General features: G+C 34.3%; 1 protein-coding gene across 3 annotated transcripts in view; it reads left to right on the forward strand.

Annotated features, from left to right (window-relative positions):
• vwc2l (von Willebrand factor C domain containing 2 like) overlaps positions 1 to 19,034 on the forward strand; it is a 43,144-nt gene that overhangs the window by 14,395 nt on the left and 9,715 nt on the right. For all 3 annotated transcript variants that reach the window (XM_051119811.1, XM_051119812.1, XM_051119813.1), the window contains one exon: positions 5,752 to 5,881. In XM_051119811.1, the coding sequence (XP_050975768.1) occupies positions 5,752 to 5,881 (130 nt within the window). The remainder of the gene's footprint in view (positions 1 to 5,751; positions 5,882 to 19,034) is intronic.

Below are 19,034 nucleotides of genomic sequence, written 5' to 3' on the forward strand. Positions count from 1 at the left end.
CTGAATAAAAGTATTAATTTCATATTAAATATCCTTTTGATCTTTCATTCTAACCTATCATTGAAGTAAAATAATTAAAAAAGGGGGGAGAGTCTCATTGTGAAATAAATGCTTTCTCTACGTCATGTTGGCCACAATTATTGGCACCCAATTATTGCAATGTCCTTTTCCCAAGACAACAGCTCTGAGTTTTCTCCTATAATGCCTGATGAGTTTGGAGAACACCTGGTAAGAGATCAGAGACCATTGCTTTATCCAAAATCTCTCTAGATCCTTCAGATTCACAGCTCCGTGTTGGTGCTTCTTCTCTTCAGTTCACCCTACTCATTTTCTATAGGGTTCAGGTCAGGGAACTGGGATGGCCATGGCAGAAGCTTCATTTTGTGCTCAGTGACATATTTTTGTGTTGATTTTGAGGTTTGTTTTGGATCACTGTCCTGACGGCCCATTATAAGATTTCTGACAGAGGCAGTCAGGTTTAGATTTTTTATTTGTTGATATTTGATAGAATCCATGACGCCATGCATCTGAACAAGATGTCCAGGACCTCCGGCAGAAAAGTAGCCAAACAACATTAAAGATCCAGCAGTATATTTAACTGTGAGCAAGGGGTACATTTTATCCCTGTTTGTACTAAACCCATCTAGTGGGTTTGCTGCCAAAAAGCTCTTTTTTTTAGTTTCATCTGATCACAGAAGCCAGTTCCATTTGAAGTTCCAGTCGTGTCTGACAACTGAATATGCTGGAGTTTGTTTTTGGATGAGCGAGGAGGATTTTTCTTGAAACCCTCCCGAAAAACATGTGGTGATATAGGGGCTGTTGGATATATTTTTTTTTAAGGCTTTGTGACCCCAAGACTCAACTAATCTCTACAATTCTCCAGCTGTGATCCTTGGTGAGTCTTTGGCCACTCAAACTCTCCTCCTCACCATGCACTAGAATAAAGACACATGTCCTCTTCCAGGCAGATTTGTAAAGTCTTTAGCTGATTGGAACTTCTTAATTATTGCCCTGATGGTGGAAATGGGGATTTTCAATGCTTTAGCTCTTTTCTTACAGCCACTTTCTATTTTGTGAAGCTCAAAAATCTTATTCTGCACATCAGAACTATATTCTTTGGTTTTACTCGTTGTGATGGATGATTAAGGGTATTTGGCCTTTGCGTTCCTCATATTTATGATCCTGTGGAACAGGAAGTCATGACTGGACAATTTCATGTTTCTAGTTACCCTGGAGTGCTAAATAAAATATAAATGTGAATATACTTAGAGATTTTGTACTCATAAGAATTTCTAGGGATGCCAATAATTGTAACCAACATGCATTGGAGAAAAACATTTATTTCATCATGAGTTCACCCCCCCCAATAATAAATGCTACTTATTTTACAGACATAATATACAAAGCAAAATTTACAATTCTGTTCATGATTAGTCAAGATTTTGATTGTTACTAAGTGCATCAAACAAACCAATTTGATTTGAAAAATTTGGCACTAACCTGACAAGCACTTGCAAATCCAGTGATTAGTTCCTGCTCACAAGTACTTGCTGAATCATCCCGGTACTTTGTAAACATGACTTGGTTTCCAGTCAGACTGATGAAAAAAACATGTTCCTCTCAACTCCCAGAGGTTGTGTAAAGTCAGCCAATCATACAAGAGCTTAAAGTCAGATTGAAAAAACACTTTTCAGTTCTAGGCATCTATATAGAGTCCTATATATCAGAACTGTTTATTTTTAACTACTGAGATTTAAAATTAGCCATGTTTTATGTTATACAAAAACATATATATGCTGTTTGCATAAATGTTCAATCCCCATGCTGCATTATTTCTAAATTTGTATAGATGGTAAACAATTGGAATAACGATGACAAAGTTGCCTCACAATTGGCTTCTACCTGTGAATCATTAAAATAACTTCCACACTCTCTGGAGAGGAACCCCGCAGTTAAGGAACCATTATTCTAAAGGACTGCTGTGAATATAAAGACTGGGGAATATTTCAAAAATACTACTTTGAAAGTTAAAATAAGTGCATAAATTAGAATAAAAGTGTGCAATATAATATCCGAGAGTTTGAATGTCTCAGTGGACATTGCTGGTTCAATTATCAGGATGTGGAAGATACATCAAACCACCCAGACACTTCCCTGAAAAGGTCGTACCTCAAAACTCTCTGTGCGAACATAAAGGAGACCGGTGAGAGAAGCCAGAGAGAGCATATCGATCACTTTGAAGAGGCTGCAGAGTTCAGGAGCTGAGAACAGAGTAAAGGTGCATTAGTCAAGCAAATCTGCACAACACTGGTGTACACTATGGCACAAATGGGAAACAAATGCCCATTAAGCCAAAAAAATGTGGAGTTTACAGATGTATAAAGAATAGTTCACCCACAAATCAAAATTTGCTTAGGATTTGCCCTCAGGCCATCTAAGATGTAGATGAGTTTGTTTCTTCATCAGAACAAATTTGGAGAACATTTGCTCACCAATGGATCCTCTACAGTAAATGGCTGCCGTCAGAATGAGAGTCCAAACAGCTAATAAAAACATCACAATTAATCCACTCAAGACTCAAGTCCATCACTCAAGACACTTTTTCTTTAACTCACAGTAATACTGGTACACATGATTTTGTGGCAAGATTTCAGGCAAAATTCAAAACTATTTGGGAAATGCATATTTAACACTGCCCACCACCAAACATTAGCATACTGACTGTGAAGCAGCATCATTTGAAAAAAATAATAGACTAAAACATACCTGAACAGTGTGGGAAGCTGTTACATGCGTACTCCAAAAGACTTAAAGTTGGCACTGCTGCAAATAATGCCTCTGCAGAATATTAAAATCTGTGGATTGTTAAAGTAATACATGTAAAGCTTTTGAAACCAAATTTCAATGTAGAATTTGCAATTGTAAGAGAGAAGTGGTTAAAGGTCTAAATATTTTTACAAGGCACAGTAGGCTGTATGGGTTTAAAACTTAATATTTCATGGCCTTTTGGGGTACATGTAATATTCAGCAGGTGGAGTAGTGTATTTCATTACAGACATCCAATGTATGACTAATCACATATTAATCTGGGCTATCTTCACTGACAAGTATGCACTGAACAGGATGGTCTTAACTTCCATCTGTTGTTGTTCCTTGGTTAGATACTTTTTGTTTAATTATTTATGAGATGTCATTATAAGCTGATCTCACAAATGTAAAATCATGTAATACCTAAGAAATCTTTATGCATGCTAAAGTCCCACTAATTATTGCTATCAAAAATGCAAGTTAATTCTAAAAAGAAAGAAGGGGCCATTAAATCAAAATTAAATGTGTTTGCAACCATTTTTAAAACTTGATGAATAATTGAATTTAGAGCAGAATAACAGAAAAATGGGAAATGACTTTATCAAAGTAATTAAATTTCACTTTAATTACTTTTATTTATCAAGTATGCATTAAATTGATCAAAAGTGAAAGTAAGGAAATTCATAATGTTACAAACTTGTTTTTAACACTGATACTGGAGACAGGAGTAACGGCTGCTGAAAATTCATCTTTACAGAAATAAATTACATTTTAAAACTTTAAATTGCAATAATATTTCACTATATTAGTTGTGTTTTTAATCAAATAAATAAGCATAAGAGTGATTAGCCGGGTTTGCATCCAAAGTTGTGAATTTAACTTGTGCACAAAATTGGAATATCACAAAAAAATTAGGGCTGTCAAACGATTAATCGTGATTAATCGCATACAAAATAAAAGTTTGAGTTTGTCTAATATATGTGTGTGTACTGTGTGGAATTATTATGTTTATATAAATACACACAAACTAATGTGTATATTTAGGAGAAATATGTTTTTATGTACAAAATATTTGTATTTATAGATAATATAAATTATATAAAAATTATAATAAATACATATACTTGTAAATATTTCTTAAATATATACATGAATGTGTTTGTATTTATATATACATAATAATTACACACAGTACACACACATAAATTAGGCAAACTCAAACTTTTATTTTGTATGCGATTAATCATGATTAATCATTTGACAGCCCTAAAAAAAATGTTTACTCAATGATTCAAAGAGAACAAAATCCTCACTTCCTGATAAACTGGCACTAAATATCACTAAGAAAAGTAAGAGAAGCCACTGAATATAATAATTTTCATATATAATAAATAACTTGCAACCCTTCTGGGAGGCAATTATACAGAAATATTTTGACAAAAAATGCTCAGGCATTTCAGAATGACCATAACAACATTTCAGATGCTGTGCAATGAGATTGATCTGCTGGTTACTCGTTATCCTGTCCCATAGTGCAAAGTCACTTGCAATCAAAAAATAAAGAAATTTTTAATGCTTGTTTAAATTACTGAGCAGAAACAACTAAATTCTTGAAATTTTCTTACAGATATAAATAACTTATTTCTATTATGTTCAGTCCACCTAAATTTGTAAAAATTAATTGAGCTTAATTATTTTGTGTTAGGACTACATGAACTATTTTTGTTGACACAACTATAAAGTAGATGTGTAGTTCCCAGCATGCTTTGCATGGGGTCGCATTTAGAGAGAAAAATGATGGCAAAATTCGCATTTTTAATAAAAGAAAATTAAATATTAGAGTTCTCACACATGTAATGGCGAGTTCTTTTTGAGATTTAGAAGAGGTTTGGAGATTAGAACAGGTTTTGAGGTTACCACTGTGCAGAAGAGTATAGCGCTCATGCTTAGGGTGCTGACAGCTTCATTAACTTATTGATTCATGAGCAATAACTGTGCTAATGCCAGTTTGGTGATCAGTCTTCAATGCTCAACTCATATGGTATGTTACAACTATAAATGAAATTAGTGTTAACATGTTTTAGCTAATTATTAAAAAAAAATAGCTTGTTCAGTGAACTTAATTAAGTAAATACTTTTCCATGCAATTATACAACAAGATTGTTGAGCTAACGAAACATTATTTATTTAATTAAACTTGTTTTAGTCTTGTTGTATGAACCTGAACTAATTGCGTGGAAAAGTCTACTAGAACTTTATTACGTTGAGTTAATTTTTTGGTGCGCGTGGAGGAATGTATTTGCAAAATGTGTTTCCATCTCCATTAACTCCACCTCAACCACCTCAAACGAGTAACTAAATTTTGCCGTTTCATCGCTCGTTTCTGATGCTATTTTTCAAAATGTGCATAAAAATGGTGATGGAAACAGCTATTGAGGTGTCTTTACGCAGCCAAAGTTGAGGCTACTCTGTGCCTGCACAAAATTCTGTGTAAAGACGTAATGCACCATAAAAGCCAGACTAAATGATGCCTGCTTTGACTCACCTCAGTCCCTAATATCAACGTACTGTGTAAAGGTGCAGCTGCTGTGTAAATGCATTTATGCCACCTTTGAACAGCAGTCTGTGCAAAGCCACTAGAGAAATGTTTCTGTGGCACCTTTGCAGTGTAAATTTGGCATAAGAGATTTCATAGATCATAAGAGACTTCTTACAAAAGAATTAAAACTTCTTACCAACCCCAAACCTTTGAACGGTAGTGTACAAAGTAGCCAGATGGTTGGAGGGATGAGGTGAAAAGGGAGACACAAAGCAAATACTTTCATATACTTATTTGGAACAGCATGCATTTAAATATATGAAAAATAGGGTCAGTTTGGATTTCAACTGTGATGTCTTACCTGTAACTGTCTCTCACCATATCATATTTCTCTGTCTCCCCAGCCTTCGCCCTGTGAATGGTGTCGCTGCGAGCCAAATAACGAGGTGCATTGTGTGGTCGCTGACTGTGCAGTACCGGAGTGCGTCAACCCAGTGTACGAGCCAGAACAGTGCTGCCCCATCTGTAAAAACGGTAAGAACGGCCTATTTCCTGTTATAGGTTTATGGAAAAGACGAAAATACCTGCAAGGTGTACTTTTGAGAATTCCTTAGAGTACTCTCTTCACAGTCCCAAAGGAAAGCGAATTGTTCCGCTGACTGGTATATATCAGGGTTCAAGAAATAGCAGTAAGGTGGATGTGATAGTGCGGTATAAACAGACAGCTCTATGCACAGGTTATTTAAACCCCACTCAAACTTTCTATTAGATTTCAGTATCACCAGCTAGCGAGCTCTGATTACCAATCCTCTGCTCAATTACAGGGGAAATTTGGTTCAGATAAACAGTGTCCCATTGATTAAGACCATGCTAAGAAGGATTAATTGGCCAATGGGGACTCTTCTATCTCCTGTGTCTTGATGCACTAGTCAGCAAGGCCCGATTCCAAAATTACAATTATTGGATTCCAATGGCTCACTGGATGGCCAAGGGCAAGAGATATCCCTGAGTCAGTCCGATACAGAGGCACAAACACACAAAGTGTAAGCTCAGTGAATCAGTGGGATAAATAAAATGGTGATCGGCACAATGCTTATACGTCACACAGCTTGTAGAGGACATAGATTTAACCTGTGTTGCGCTAAAAAACCTCAACATAATTTGGTGTAGCCAGTAAAAAATTACCAGCCTTTTAAAAATCACTCATTGTATACGCAACCAGTCATAAGTAGCATGGGTATATTTTGTAGCAATAGTCAATTCATTGTTTGGGTCAAAATGATAGATTTTTCTATTATGCCAAAAATCATTAGGATATAGTAAAGTAAAGATCATGTTCCATGAAGATATTTTGTAAATTTCCTACCGTAAATTTATAAAAACTAGATTTTTGATTAGTAATATGCATTGCTAAGAACGTCATTTGGACAACTTTAAAGGCGATTTTCTCAAAATTTTGATTTTTTTGCACTCTCAGTTTCCAGATTTTCAAACAGCTGCATCTCAGCCAAATATTGGCCTATCCTAACAAACCATACATCAGTGGAAAGTAGGGTTGGGTATCGAAAATCGATTCTGATTCCAGAATCGGATACTTCTTGTGAAATCTGCAAGCTGATGTTATATAAATCTCAATTTCAAAACACTGACCCTTATGACTGGTTTTGTGGGTCAACATTTCTTTCAATTAGCATAAATTTTGTATTACTTTTTGGAACTGACTGTAGGCCTCATTGATCTGAGCTTATGCACCTCAGTTTTTGAGTGAAAAAAAGCAGTATTTGTGGATAAGTTTGGCAGTATTCACTCAGCTTTTTTGCTTCTGCTTTTTTTGGCAGAAAAAAAACAGTCCAATTCAATAATATTAAATATCTGGAAGTACCGAAATACCAAAATTGGTGAATTTGTGAACATGAAAATGTTAACATTATTTTCTACACTGATATAGAATAGAAAATATCTTTAATAAAGTGTTGGTTTTGAAAGAACATCTGCTTTTACACAAGAAAGCTTCAGATGCATAAACATATATGAGAGTATCAGACAGCTAACCTTTTTTTGACTTAGTAGATTTAAACAAGATAGAACTGAATCAAGTTTGCAAATTGCTGCCGAGTTTCTGTTTTCAGTTTTAAAGAAATCTTGCCGCTCTTTGGAGCGCCTCGGGAGACATGTTTGAAAATAGATTTGTAAGAAAAAAATCATATCTCATCTTCTAAGTGCAACTTTAAAATCTATGAAATTCCCTCCTTTTCCCCTTCTGGCACACATTGACCTACATTCTCCAGGATCCACATTACAATCAGAAGTGTGGTGTTAGGTATAGCTGCTAAATAGAGACCGGCTGTGACTTTCTGCTTTACTAGCGCAGAAAGACAGCCAGAGATATGCACACACGGATACACAAACCTCGCCTACAGCCTGGAAGAGAACTAATCCAGGCAGACAGGGCACGGTGACGAGCTTGTGGTGCTGGCATTTTAGGGAGGCTGCGGTGGAGCCCGTCCCCTGGAGGAAATAACCAAGTCTGCTTCCAAGATCTTTTAAAGGGGTCATATCAGGAAGAATCAAATTTTACTTGATACTTTGAGATAAAAGTGTTCATTGTATTATATATATAATAAACTATGCTTTCAGACCTCAAACCTTCTCCTCCAGTACTGCATTTACGTAATGCGTTTCTCATGCAAAGATGGCACCAGGCAAAATGCAGAACTGAAGATCTGGATCCATTTTAATTTATGATCTAGAATTTAAATTAAATTTCCTACATCCTACACACTCTCAGAAATAAAGGTACAAAAGCTGTCACTGGGGCGGTATCTTTTCAAAAAGTCCATTTTGGTACCTTAAAGGTACATATTAGCATCTAAAGTGTACATATTAGAACCTAATAGGTATGAAAGTGTACCTTTTGAAAAGGTTCGCCCCTGTGACAGCTTTTGTACCTTTATTTCTCAGAGCGCAGGAAGTTGAGATGGAATAACAGGTAGAAGTATTTGGTAAAATGTAAATCAAAGAAAAATAGTAGAATAGAAAGTAATGCACTCTGAAAAAAAGGAAACATTTTAGCAGTCTTGCCCAAAATGTGTAATTGAAAATTTTAAATTATGTTTTATTTAAAAAAAAAGAAAGAAAGAAAAAAATTTATACAGCAGCGATGCATTCAATTTACCAAAAATCAAGTACTTTATAACGTTATAAAAGATTTTCAGCTGCAAATTAGCATATTAGAATTATTTTTGAAGAATCACATGACAATAAAGACTGGGATAATGGCTGCTGAAAACTCAGCTTAGCACATGAATTCAATTTTTAAAAATTATAAACAAGGAAAACAGATGGCTTTAGGAAAACAGCGAACGGTGAGCAATATGCAATTTAAAGAGGTAAATGTAAAAGGAATGTGTCAATGTCATTTTTATGTGACAAACTTCCTTCTGCCAGCTGGTGGGGCTATGACTATAACTGAATGTTGGCATGTAGATGTCTTCAAGCCAGGACTTTGATCAAACATATGAAGTTTGGTGCAGATTGAACATGGTATGTTTAAGTTAGTGTAAAACAAGCCATGTCCTGTAGCCAGCAGATGGCGCTATGATAATAACAGAATACTGGCCTTTAGATGCATCCAGGACCGGGACTCTTATCAAACATTTGAACTTTGCTGCAGATCAGTATGCCTGAATTGTATGCCAACTTCCTTTTTCATGGCGAAACATTGAAGTTTTCAGGCTGCCACGGACACACCCTTCAACGAAAACTCAAGATCTTCGCAATGTAACATCACAAAGGACTTTAGATTACACTGACCAAATTTGGTGTTGATCTGTTTAAATCTCGATGATTAGTTTAAAAACGATGCCTGAAAATGGCAAAAATGGCACAAAACTAGCAGAGGAAATTCTAAATAACTGACTTGCTGTTGGGTTTCGAACTTCGTACGAAGGGACTTTTTTTTGTATGTAATGGTGTTACATGTGTCTACCAAATTTCATACATGTATGTGAAACACAGCTTGAGGGGCACTTTGCTGAAATTTTATAGGCTATTTTGCCACAGCCCCTTTTGAAGCCCATATCAGATGTACATTTTCACCACTTGTGCATGTTTAGGCCCTGATAAATGTGATTAATTTTGGAGAAAAAGAAGAAACGGAGCAATTCCAATAGGGTCCTCGCACCATTGGTGCTCAGGCCCGAATAAATTGCAAAAACACTTGAAAAAATCTTAACAACAAAGTTTTGAATGGTAGTGTAAATTAAATACAATTTTAATAGGTGGCATTTCAATCATTGACAAACATTCCTTTCCTAAATTAGTTCTTTTTAAAAAAAAAAAAAAAAAAAAAAAAAAAAAAGAACTAATTTTGAAAAATTCTTGAAAAAAAAAATCTTTTAAAAATTGACCTTTTTAAAAAAAATTGAATTTTTTTATTATTTTTATTTTAAAATTACCTGTTTGCGTTTTTTCAAATTTTCATTTTAAATTACCTGTTTGCTACTTTTTAATCATTTCTTTTTGAATATACATGCTAGCTTCTTTTTTTCATTTTACCTGTTTGCATTTTTTTTACATTTCTCTTTAATTTTAGCTGTTTGCTACCTCAATATAATACAATTCAAAATAAAACTATTTAAAAAGCATTTCCAATCAAATTCTGGATGGCCAACAGCCTGTTTAATTTTAAAGATCACAAAAAACTATATTCAGTTTTTGGCACAAACAACTTTACTAAATATTATAAGTGGACCTCGGGGAGAAAAATTAAATTAAAATCAATATGAGCACTCTAAAGTAAAGCTTTTCAGAGTACTTGCACCATCATGCTTACAGATGTCCTTAAAATTCATAAGAGAATTTTCTATTCCTGTTCATTTTATCAAGGCTTTGGTTTGAAATGACATCACAGAGAGAATATATTATCTAGGAACTTGCTTGGCTCTATTTGGATGCAACTGTAGGAGGAAGAAAGGCAAAATAATTAGTCTGAGAGACTTTATCTCAGTTCAATCAATTCTAATAGCGTTGGTCAAGAGCTGTTCTAAACAGTCTGTCATGTAATCTCTCTCAGATTGTTCCACATGGACAAACTGAGACGGTAAATGTCAAGAGACACTTATCCCAGCATTGACGGAGCTGGCAGAGGATCAACAATGACACAGGGAATGCCAAGTCTCAGTCAATCAAAATTCAGACATGACTGCATCGTTTTTTTTAGCACAATTCTTGACTTCCATAAACATATAGCTCACATATAACTCTCTCACGTCATGTCAAAACAAAAGAAGCTTGGAAAGTATCACTTTGTTTTGGGGCCTCTCTTAATGAACCTCACAAGAATGCAGACCTTTTTTTTTTTTTTGCTGAAGTCAATTTGAACCTCAAAAACTCAAAAATAGCCTCAAGAAAAAGTGATGTGCTGGCTTGCTACTGATTGCTAATTACCAAATTATGCCTCTAAACTTGGCACATGATGCAGCCTTTTAAAACCCATGTTAACAAGAACTTTGTCCAGCCATACCGAGCCCATTTTGTACACTGCTGGAAAGACAACTAGCCACGTTTCTATGTGGGTGAGCCAATCGTGGGCAACCGTCTCTCAGTAGCTTCAGTAGTTACCATAGTAATTGCTTGCTTGTAGGTTGCAGGCTAATCTGAGGGCAATGACGTGGGCCTCCACCACAACAGAGTAACTTCACCTATGATGATGACTGTGATCTGAAAGTAGGAAGAATATATGGGTGAATTTAAAGTTGCGCAATTAATCAAAAAAATCGAAACATGCTGTAAATATAGAGTTTGTATGCATTGCATGCCTGGATGAAGGAGCTACAGTATGCCGTTATGTCTGTAGTCACATACTAAACCATGCATTGTTTGCAGTTAATAAATCTCCATACAGAATCCATCTCAAAAAGAGCTCTGAGGTTTGTCCACTTCAAGCCCACTGTTTGGTTATCTTCTTTTGTGCACTGTGAAAGCAAAGTGCTCCAGGTTCACTTTATTTTCACACTTTAGCCACCATTTGTTTCTATAAAAAGACTCAAGGGTTTAACTGGGCTGCACTGCAATGTGAAAGTAAAATATTTGACAATTACAGCTTAAGTGAACTAAGGCCAGGTACAACCAAGGCCAACTGGCCTTTTTCACTCAGTTCATTTTTGGCACCTTCTGCAAAGACCCTTAAGAGACTTTAGAGATAGAAGTAATCATTTGGTGTTTTTTGTACTCCATGTTCAACATTAGAGCTACAGTTTTACGTTTCTGTAAGTTTATGCCTTCTGTTATTTATGCCTTGATATCTGAGATTGAACATACACAATATATGAATTTCTTATCATATTATGAAAATCTAAATTACAATGTGTCAAAATAATATAGTTTTTTTTTTGGCCCGGACTTAATGTCTTGAAAAATGTAAAGTGAATCAAAGGTCATATTACTGAAGATAAACACTTAAGCATTGTATAGGACCAGTCTTTTTATTGTTAGCTAACAGTAAAAATGGTAAAAAATAAATAAATACATTATAATAATATTATATATATATTTCTGCTAATTTAAATAAAAAATAAAATAAAATGTAAATATTAATAAAAGGGTTGAAGCACTAAAGCTAAACTTGAAAATGACAAATGCACATAGAAAAATTACTCAAATTTAAAGTACATGTAAAATGAAAACTAAAAATATAAAATTAATAATAATATAGTATAATAGTATTTAAATAATTTTAACAGTAAATAAGTAATATTGTATGGGACATAAGGTTTATATACAAACCAAATTAAAGTAACTTGATATTATCATTGAAGACCAGCAATAATAATTTTCATTTTGATTACATAATATTTGCAGTATATACACGACAAAGTCAGACATGCCCCTTTGCCAGCTGTGATGCCTGGTTACTGGTTTAAACTTGGCCCAGGTTTTTAAAAGATTTTTGGGTCAGCACACCTTAATAGCTTTAACAACTGATTGCCAATTAAGTTTAGAATACAATGAATTTAGGCCCAGATTATGCAGAGTTGTAATAGCTGCTAATGGTGGATATTTTGATGAATCGAAAATTGAAGTTTTTTCTATTTATAAACTGTTTATGTAATAAAATATGTTTTCGTAGTTTGTGTTGTCCCTTATTAGTGCAAAATTATCACAGATTCATGCCAATATTGTGCAAAACCCCACTTTTCTAGGGCGTTTCCAAAGTTTTGAAGGGCAGTATATATATATATATATATATATATATATATATATATATATATATATAAAATGAAACTTCACACAAAAAAATAACATTTGCTGAAAATTGATATACCCTCAGGCCATTCAAAATGTAGATGAGTTTCTTTCTTCACGGGAACAGATTTGGAGAAAGTTAACATTGCGTTATTTGCTTACCAAATGATCCTCTGCAGTCCAAACAGCTGATAAAAACATCACAATAATTCACAAGTAATCCACATGACTCCAGTCCATCAGTTAATGTCTTGTGAAGTGAAAATGCATTTTAAATAAACAAATGCATCTTGATTTTTTTAAACTTCAAAGCATTGCTTCTGGCTAAAATATGGGTCCTCCTTCCATAATATTGCTATCTCATTCTACTCCTTTTAACTGGAAATTATGAACTAATAAAAAACGCATCTTACAACCTTTTCGCTTACAATGTGCAATGATGTTGTAATCAAGGACTTGATCTTCTTAATAAACTAGTAGTTTTAAAACAGATGTCTGGGTCATTAAGGAATGGCACTGAGCATGATCTTATCCGTTATCTGTTTAGTACCTGTCCCCCTGGCCAAGGTGTCCTTGTGCTAGTGACGCTCTTTTTTATAGAATGATAAATAACTGTTTTTGGCTGGGCTAGTAGTCACGCATCTCTGTTTCAGCCCCCCTTGAACAGTTGCTTTTGCACTTTTGCCAACAGCTCATAATTTTTACTGATGGAAATCAAATATTTGAGTGCATGTAAGACTCCTTCAGGTCTCATAGGAGCATGCAGAATATTGTAGGCAGTAAAGCAATTTGTGCACCGCTAACCCTGCCGCCCTATTGCAAGTCTATTAACATGTCTGTGATGTGGTTAAAAGGCAATCTAGTTGTTTTCCCCCACAGTAAAAAGGAGGTCATGAAGCTTGAACTCTTTTTGAAATGTGCGGCACCGCTGACTTTTACTGACATAGAGTGAGGACTATATTTCAGGGAATACTGCCGTATCAAACTAGAAGTACTTTTCAAGGACTTGCTTGTCATCAAGAATGGCCTTACATATATGCTGAAATGTTACTTCTGTAAATGCTGATTTTAAATGGGCCGGGTATGGTGAATACACTTCTTCAGAGCTGATGGTTAAGTTATTCAGATCTTATCAAATAATCATAAACAGTGCTACCACGTTTGTTAAAAAAATGCTGGTTGGCCCATATACGTAGATTAAACTGCTGTTTACAAAGAAATGCTTGACTGTGGCACTTTAAGATCCCCCATGCAGGCTTCACAGAAAACATGTTTTGGAGAAGTGCTTCATTCAGATTCATTCAGAGCTAAAAATGTCCACAAAGTGTGATGTGCTAAAATAACCCATTTACAAAAAATTCAATATGAAATATGGACTCATGCAGATCGTTATTGATTACAAGATCACAGTCATTATAGTAATCTTTTCTAATAAGACCTGGCTGACTGGTGCTTTTTTTCCATGAAGCCACAAACTGTTACTGTAATGATGAACATATATGAATACCATAAAAGATTTAATATAAGAAAAAACAATACCGCATTGCCATAACCACTCTGCTTCCCAGCTAACACAAAATAAATTCTAAAAACATTTTGCTAATGTTCTCATTAAGTTAATACATTAAAATGAAAGTGGTATTTCTCAAAGTTCTCTGAATGTTCAAAAAAAAAGTAAATAAATAAATAAATATACATACATACAGCTGAAGTCAAAACTTTATGTAGACCTTGCAGAATCTGCAAAATGTTAATTATTTTACCAAAATAATAGGGATCAAACAAAGTTCATGTTATATTTTATTTAGTACTAACCTGAATAAGGTATTTTACATAAAAGACATTTACATATAGTCCAAAAGATAAAATAACTTTATAAAAATGACCCTGTTCAAAAATTTACATACGCTTGATTCTTGTTATCTGAATGATTCACAACTGTTTTTTTTTTTTTAGTGACAGTTGTTCACGAGTCCCTTGTTTGTCCTGAACAGTTAAACTGCCCTCTGTTCTTCAGAAAAAGCATTTTTTTTTGTATTTGAACCTGACTGTATGATTTTGAGATCCATCTTTTCACACTGAGGACAACTGAGGGACTCATATGCAGCTATTTCAGAAGGTTCAAACACTCACTGATGCTTCAAAAGGAAACACGATGCATTAAGAGCCAAGGGTGTAAACTTTTGAACAGAATGAAGATGTGTACATTTTTCTTATTTTGCCTAAATATCATATTTTTTTCATTTAGTACTGCCCTTAAGAAGCTACCGAAGATATTTACATGTTTTCCAGAAGACAAAATAAGTTAAATTTACCATGATCTTCAATTTCAAAAGGTTTTCACCACCAGCTCTTAATGCATCGTGTTTCCTTCTGAAGCATCAGTGAGCGTTTGAACCTTCTGTAATAGTTGCATCTGAGTCCCTCAGTTGTCCTCAGTGTGAAAAGATGGATCTCAAAATCATACAGTCATTGTTGTAAAGGGTTCAAATACACAAAAATGCTGAAAAACTAAAGAATTTGTGGGACCTGAAGGATTTTTTGTTAACTGCTCAGGACACAGTACACACATATATTATGTAAACACAAACTTGTGTTTACTGTGATTAATCGATTTGACAGAACTAGTTTAAAAACCTTTTTTCTGGGAACATTCAATTTGATCATTTTGCTAACATTATGAGAATGTTAGTTTTGAATGTTCTTTCACTGTTTTAAAAAAAAAACATTCCATGAACATTCTAAGAACAGAATTCTGAGACAAGATACCTGAACAAGGTATGTCAAAGTTCTGAGAACGTTTCCTGTTAACTGGGTTACAGGCTTTCTGTGAAAGCACATACCAATAAAGAAAACTTGCAATGCTGATATGTAACTCTGTAAACTCTGAATCAGCTTTTAAGTTTGATAAATGTCAAACAAGATTACTGATGTGGGCAATTAAAAACATTACATAACACTTAACAGATCATCAGAACCAAAAGACTGCTCAAAGTCAAGCCTTAAGATGCTTGTAAATAATTCACGATAATTTGCGACTGGGAGATCAGCAAAGCAAGTGGATAAACACTGAGCATCTTTTATCTTAATACACTCCTAGGCTGAATCTCCAATCTGATCCCACCTACAAAAAGTCTTGATGTCGAAAAAAATAAATATGTAAAAGTCTGTACAGTGATAATCATTCGCCTACATTTTACACTGCAGGTATTCTGTTAAACCCCTTTTAATAGAGCAAATCCACAATAATCTTATTTACCACACTAGTACAATTATCTCTAAAGAACTCTGCAAGCCCATAGGGGTCTGGGTTCGAGATTAATGCTGATATCTAATTTGTTCATAAGATATGTATCTACGAAAACATCTTATCACTAAAATAGGACTGATAAGTACAAACGTAGCCTGAATGTGCACATGCACAAGCTAATATTAATATTTAATGGAACTTAAACTGGACTATGCTAGACTAAACTATTGGATAAGCAGATATACTCTACACATACCTTGTTTACTGTTATAGACTTTGTTTTGTAATAACCACTGATTGCAGCTTCAGTCTCCCTTGAGGTCACAAGAGGTCAAGTGCTGTAAGGCTGCAAGACTGTAGGCTATAAAGAAAGAAATGCACCACTCACAGGTAAATAAATATTAGAAATTGCATTGCGCAGTATAGTGGCTATACTAATGATAGTCCTACCTTTAAGAAATCCAAGCATTTATTTCATAAATGCACAAGTACAGTGTGTTCAGGTTAATTGGAACATTGTATCTAAATTCACCATACATGTTAATTAAAATTGCTCACTACTCAGATGCACAGTATATTAACACTGGAACAAGAGCACCTTGAAATATAACCTTGTTTAAAAAAAAAAAACAGAAAGAAAAGGGAAAAAAAATTAATTGATGCATTCATATTAATTCTTACCAAGGCACAAATGAAATAATCTTCAGAAACATTTAAACAAATGTGGATGTTTAGCTTTAATTTTATGGTTAAAGGCATTTTTGCCTAAACTCATAACAGGAATTAATTCTTCACATTGAGTTGCCCTATTCCACTTTTGATTTGCTATCATTTAGAAATGATCATTGCTAATTTACATGGGTAAATATGGACATAAACGCTCAGATATTTGCTAAGCAATTATACCAACCGCTTCGGGTTTAATCCACAGCAGGCCACTAATATCTACTCATTGGGGGAAGGAAGTGAGGAATTGCATAAAAATTAAAGTGTTCTTGTAAATGATGAGCATGGTAGACCCAATGTTTAGTCACATTGGCTCTTTTTTTTTTAACAGTGCTGCTGACTTAATGAAAATCTGCATAGTTTTATGGAATCTCATTACACGGCTATTTAGAAATACATTGGAAAACTGTATATTTGACCATCTCACTAAACCAAAGAAAACAAAATCAGTAAAAGGAGCAATTCACATGATGCATTCTTTTACCATATTTTTCAAAACTGAATGGTTTTTACACCAAGTTAGCACATGGTCTTAAAAAAGTGGCATTCATGACTTGAGAGACTAAGATGTTGCACCCAAAGACCTCTTTTGTGCAAATTTACATTATATATGTCAACATTAAAAGCTTTTATTTTCTTCCTTTGTGACCTTTGTGAAAAAAATTGATTTTAGTCAGACTAAAGCAATAATTTGTCCTTTTAACATCATCTAAATGCAGTCAAAGTTTGGGGTCTGTAAGATTTTTTCATGGTATTTTTTTATGCTTACAGAGGCTCCATTTAACGTTATTTGATTTAAAAACATACAATACAAACAATAAAACTGTAAAATATTATTACAATTTAAAATGTGTTTTCTATTTTAAAGGAGAAGTCCACTTCCAAAACAAAGATTCACAAATAATGTACTCACCCCCTTGTCATCCAAGATGTTCATGTCTTTCTTTATTCAGTTCTAAAGAAACTTATGTTTTTTGAGGAAACAATTAAGCATTTTTCTTCATATGATGGACTGATATGGTGCCCCGAGTTTGAACTTCCAAAATGCAGTTTAAATGCAGCTCCAAACGATCCCAGTAAACACTGTTTTTGATGTTGGCGGGTTGAATCAAAGACTAGAATACCAAAAACTTGTCATTCGTATAGTTTTGAATGGGGAAAGATACAACGCTCATTATGGCCGCGAAGCCCCGCATTCTTAATAAAAGAGCCAATCGTTGATTAGTCTTGAAAATTAAGTCTTGAAAAATAAGCTTTTTTTAATGCTATTGGAGCATGAGGAACAATATTATATGAGGCTGTTCTTGTCAGATTTAATTGGTGGTTTCAAACATGAAATTTAATTGTAAGCTTGGTGAACAGTTTTGGAGAATTTAATGTTTCCCCATTCAAAGAGATAGGAACTGCACTCGCCTGCCCAAGAGGCGTTTCAAAGATGGCTGCCGAGTGAAATGACTTGCCTTAAAGTGACTTTGGTTGAATCGACCCCAATAACATCATATTTAGGCCCTGGAATGCAAATTTACCAGGGCAACCCTGACAAAAAAACTTGTATTTTACCCTCCAGAACACAAATTTTAACAGGAACCCCGCTTGAAAAGCAATTGAGTGGGTTTTGTTGTGAAAACTTGGCAACCCTGAGTATGAGCTTTCCATACATAATAAAATGTAATTGTCGTTTTTATTATCCTATTGTCCAATTATCCTATTGTTTACTGTATTTATTTATTTGGCCAGTGTCGTTGTGGGTTTTGGTTAATGTGCTGATATCGGCTGTAGGACCTTTGAAATAACTAAAATAATGTGGCAGTGATATATTCATGTAATGCGTCAAGAGCTGCCTGGAACTATGTTCATAGTGCGTTTCCCTAAAAATAATGCATTCTTTCAGAATGTTCATCAGCCAATCAGATTCAAGCATTCAACGGCCCCGTAGTATAATATATTTTAATATGTAATTTTTTCCTGTGATGACCAAGATGAATTTTTAGCAGCCATTTCTCCAGTCTTCAGTGTCACATGATCATTCAGAAATCATTCTAATATGCTGATTTAGTGCTCAAGAAACATGAATTATCAATGTTGAAAACTGTTGTGCTGCTTAATATTTTTGTGCAAACTGTAATTCATTTGTTTCCAGACTCTGATGAATAAAAAATTCATTTAATTTTCATTTAGCATTTAAGTCTTATAGTGTCATTTTTGATCAATTTAATGCATCCTTTCTTAATATAAGTATCAGTTTCTTTCATTTTGCTCAAAAAAAATAAAATAAAAATAATTCTACTGACCCCAAATTTTTTGAATAGTAATCTGACTATAATTGGCTTTAAAGGATTAGTTTACTTCCACAACAAAATGTACAGATAATTTACTCACCCCTTTGTCATCCAAGATGTTCACGTCTTTCTTTCTTCTGTCGTAAAAGAAATGATGTTGTTTGAGGAAAACATTTAAGGATTTCCT

This window comes from Labeo rohita, chromosome 9, assembly GCF_022985175.1.
Source record: "Labeo rohita strain BAU-BD-2019 chromosome 9, IGBB_LRoh.1.0, whole genome shotgun sequence".
In the NCBI taxonomy this organism is placed as follows: Eukaryota; Metazoa; Chordata; class Actinopteri; order Cypriniformes; family Cyprinidae; genus Labeo; species Labeo rohita.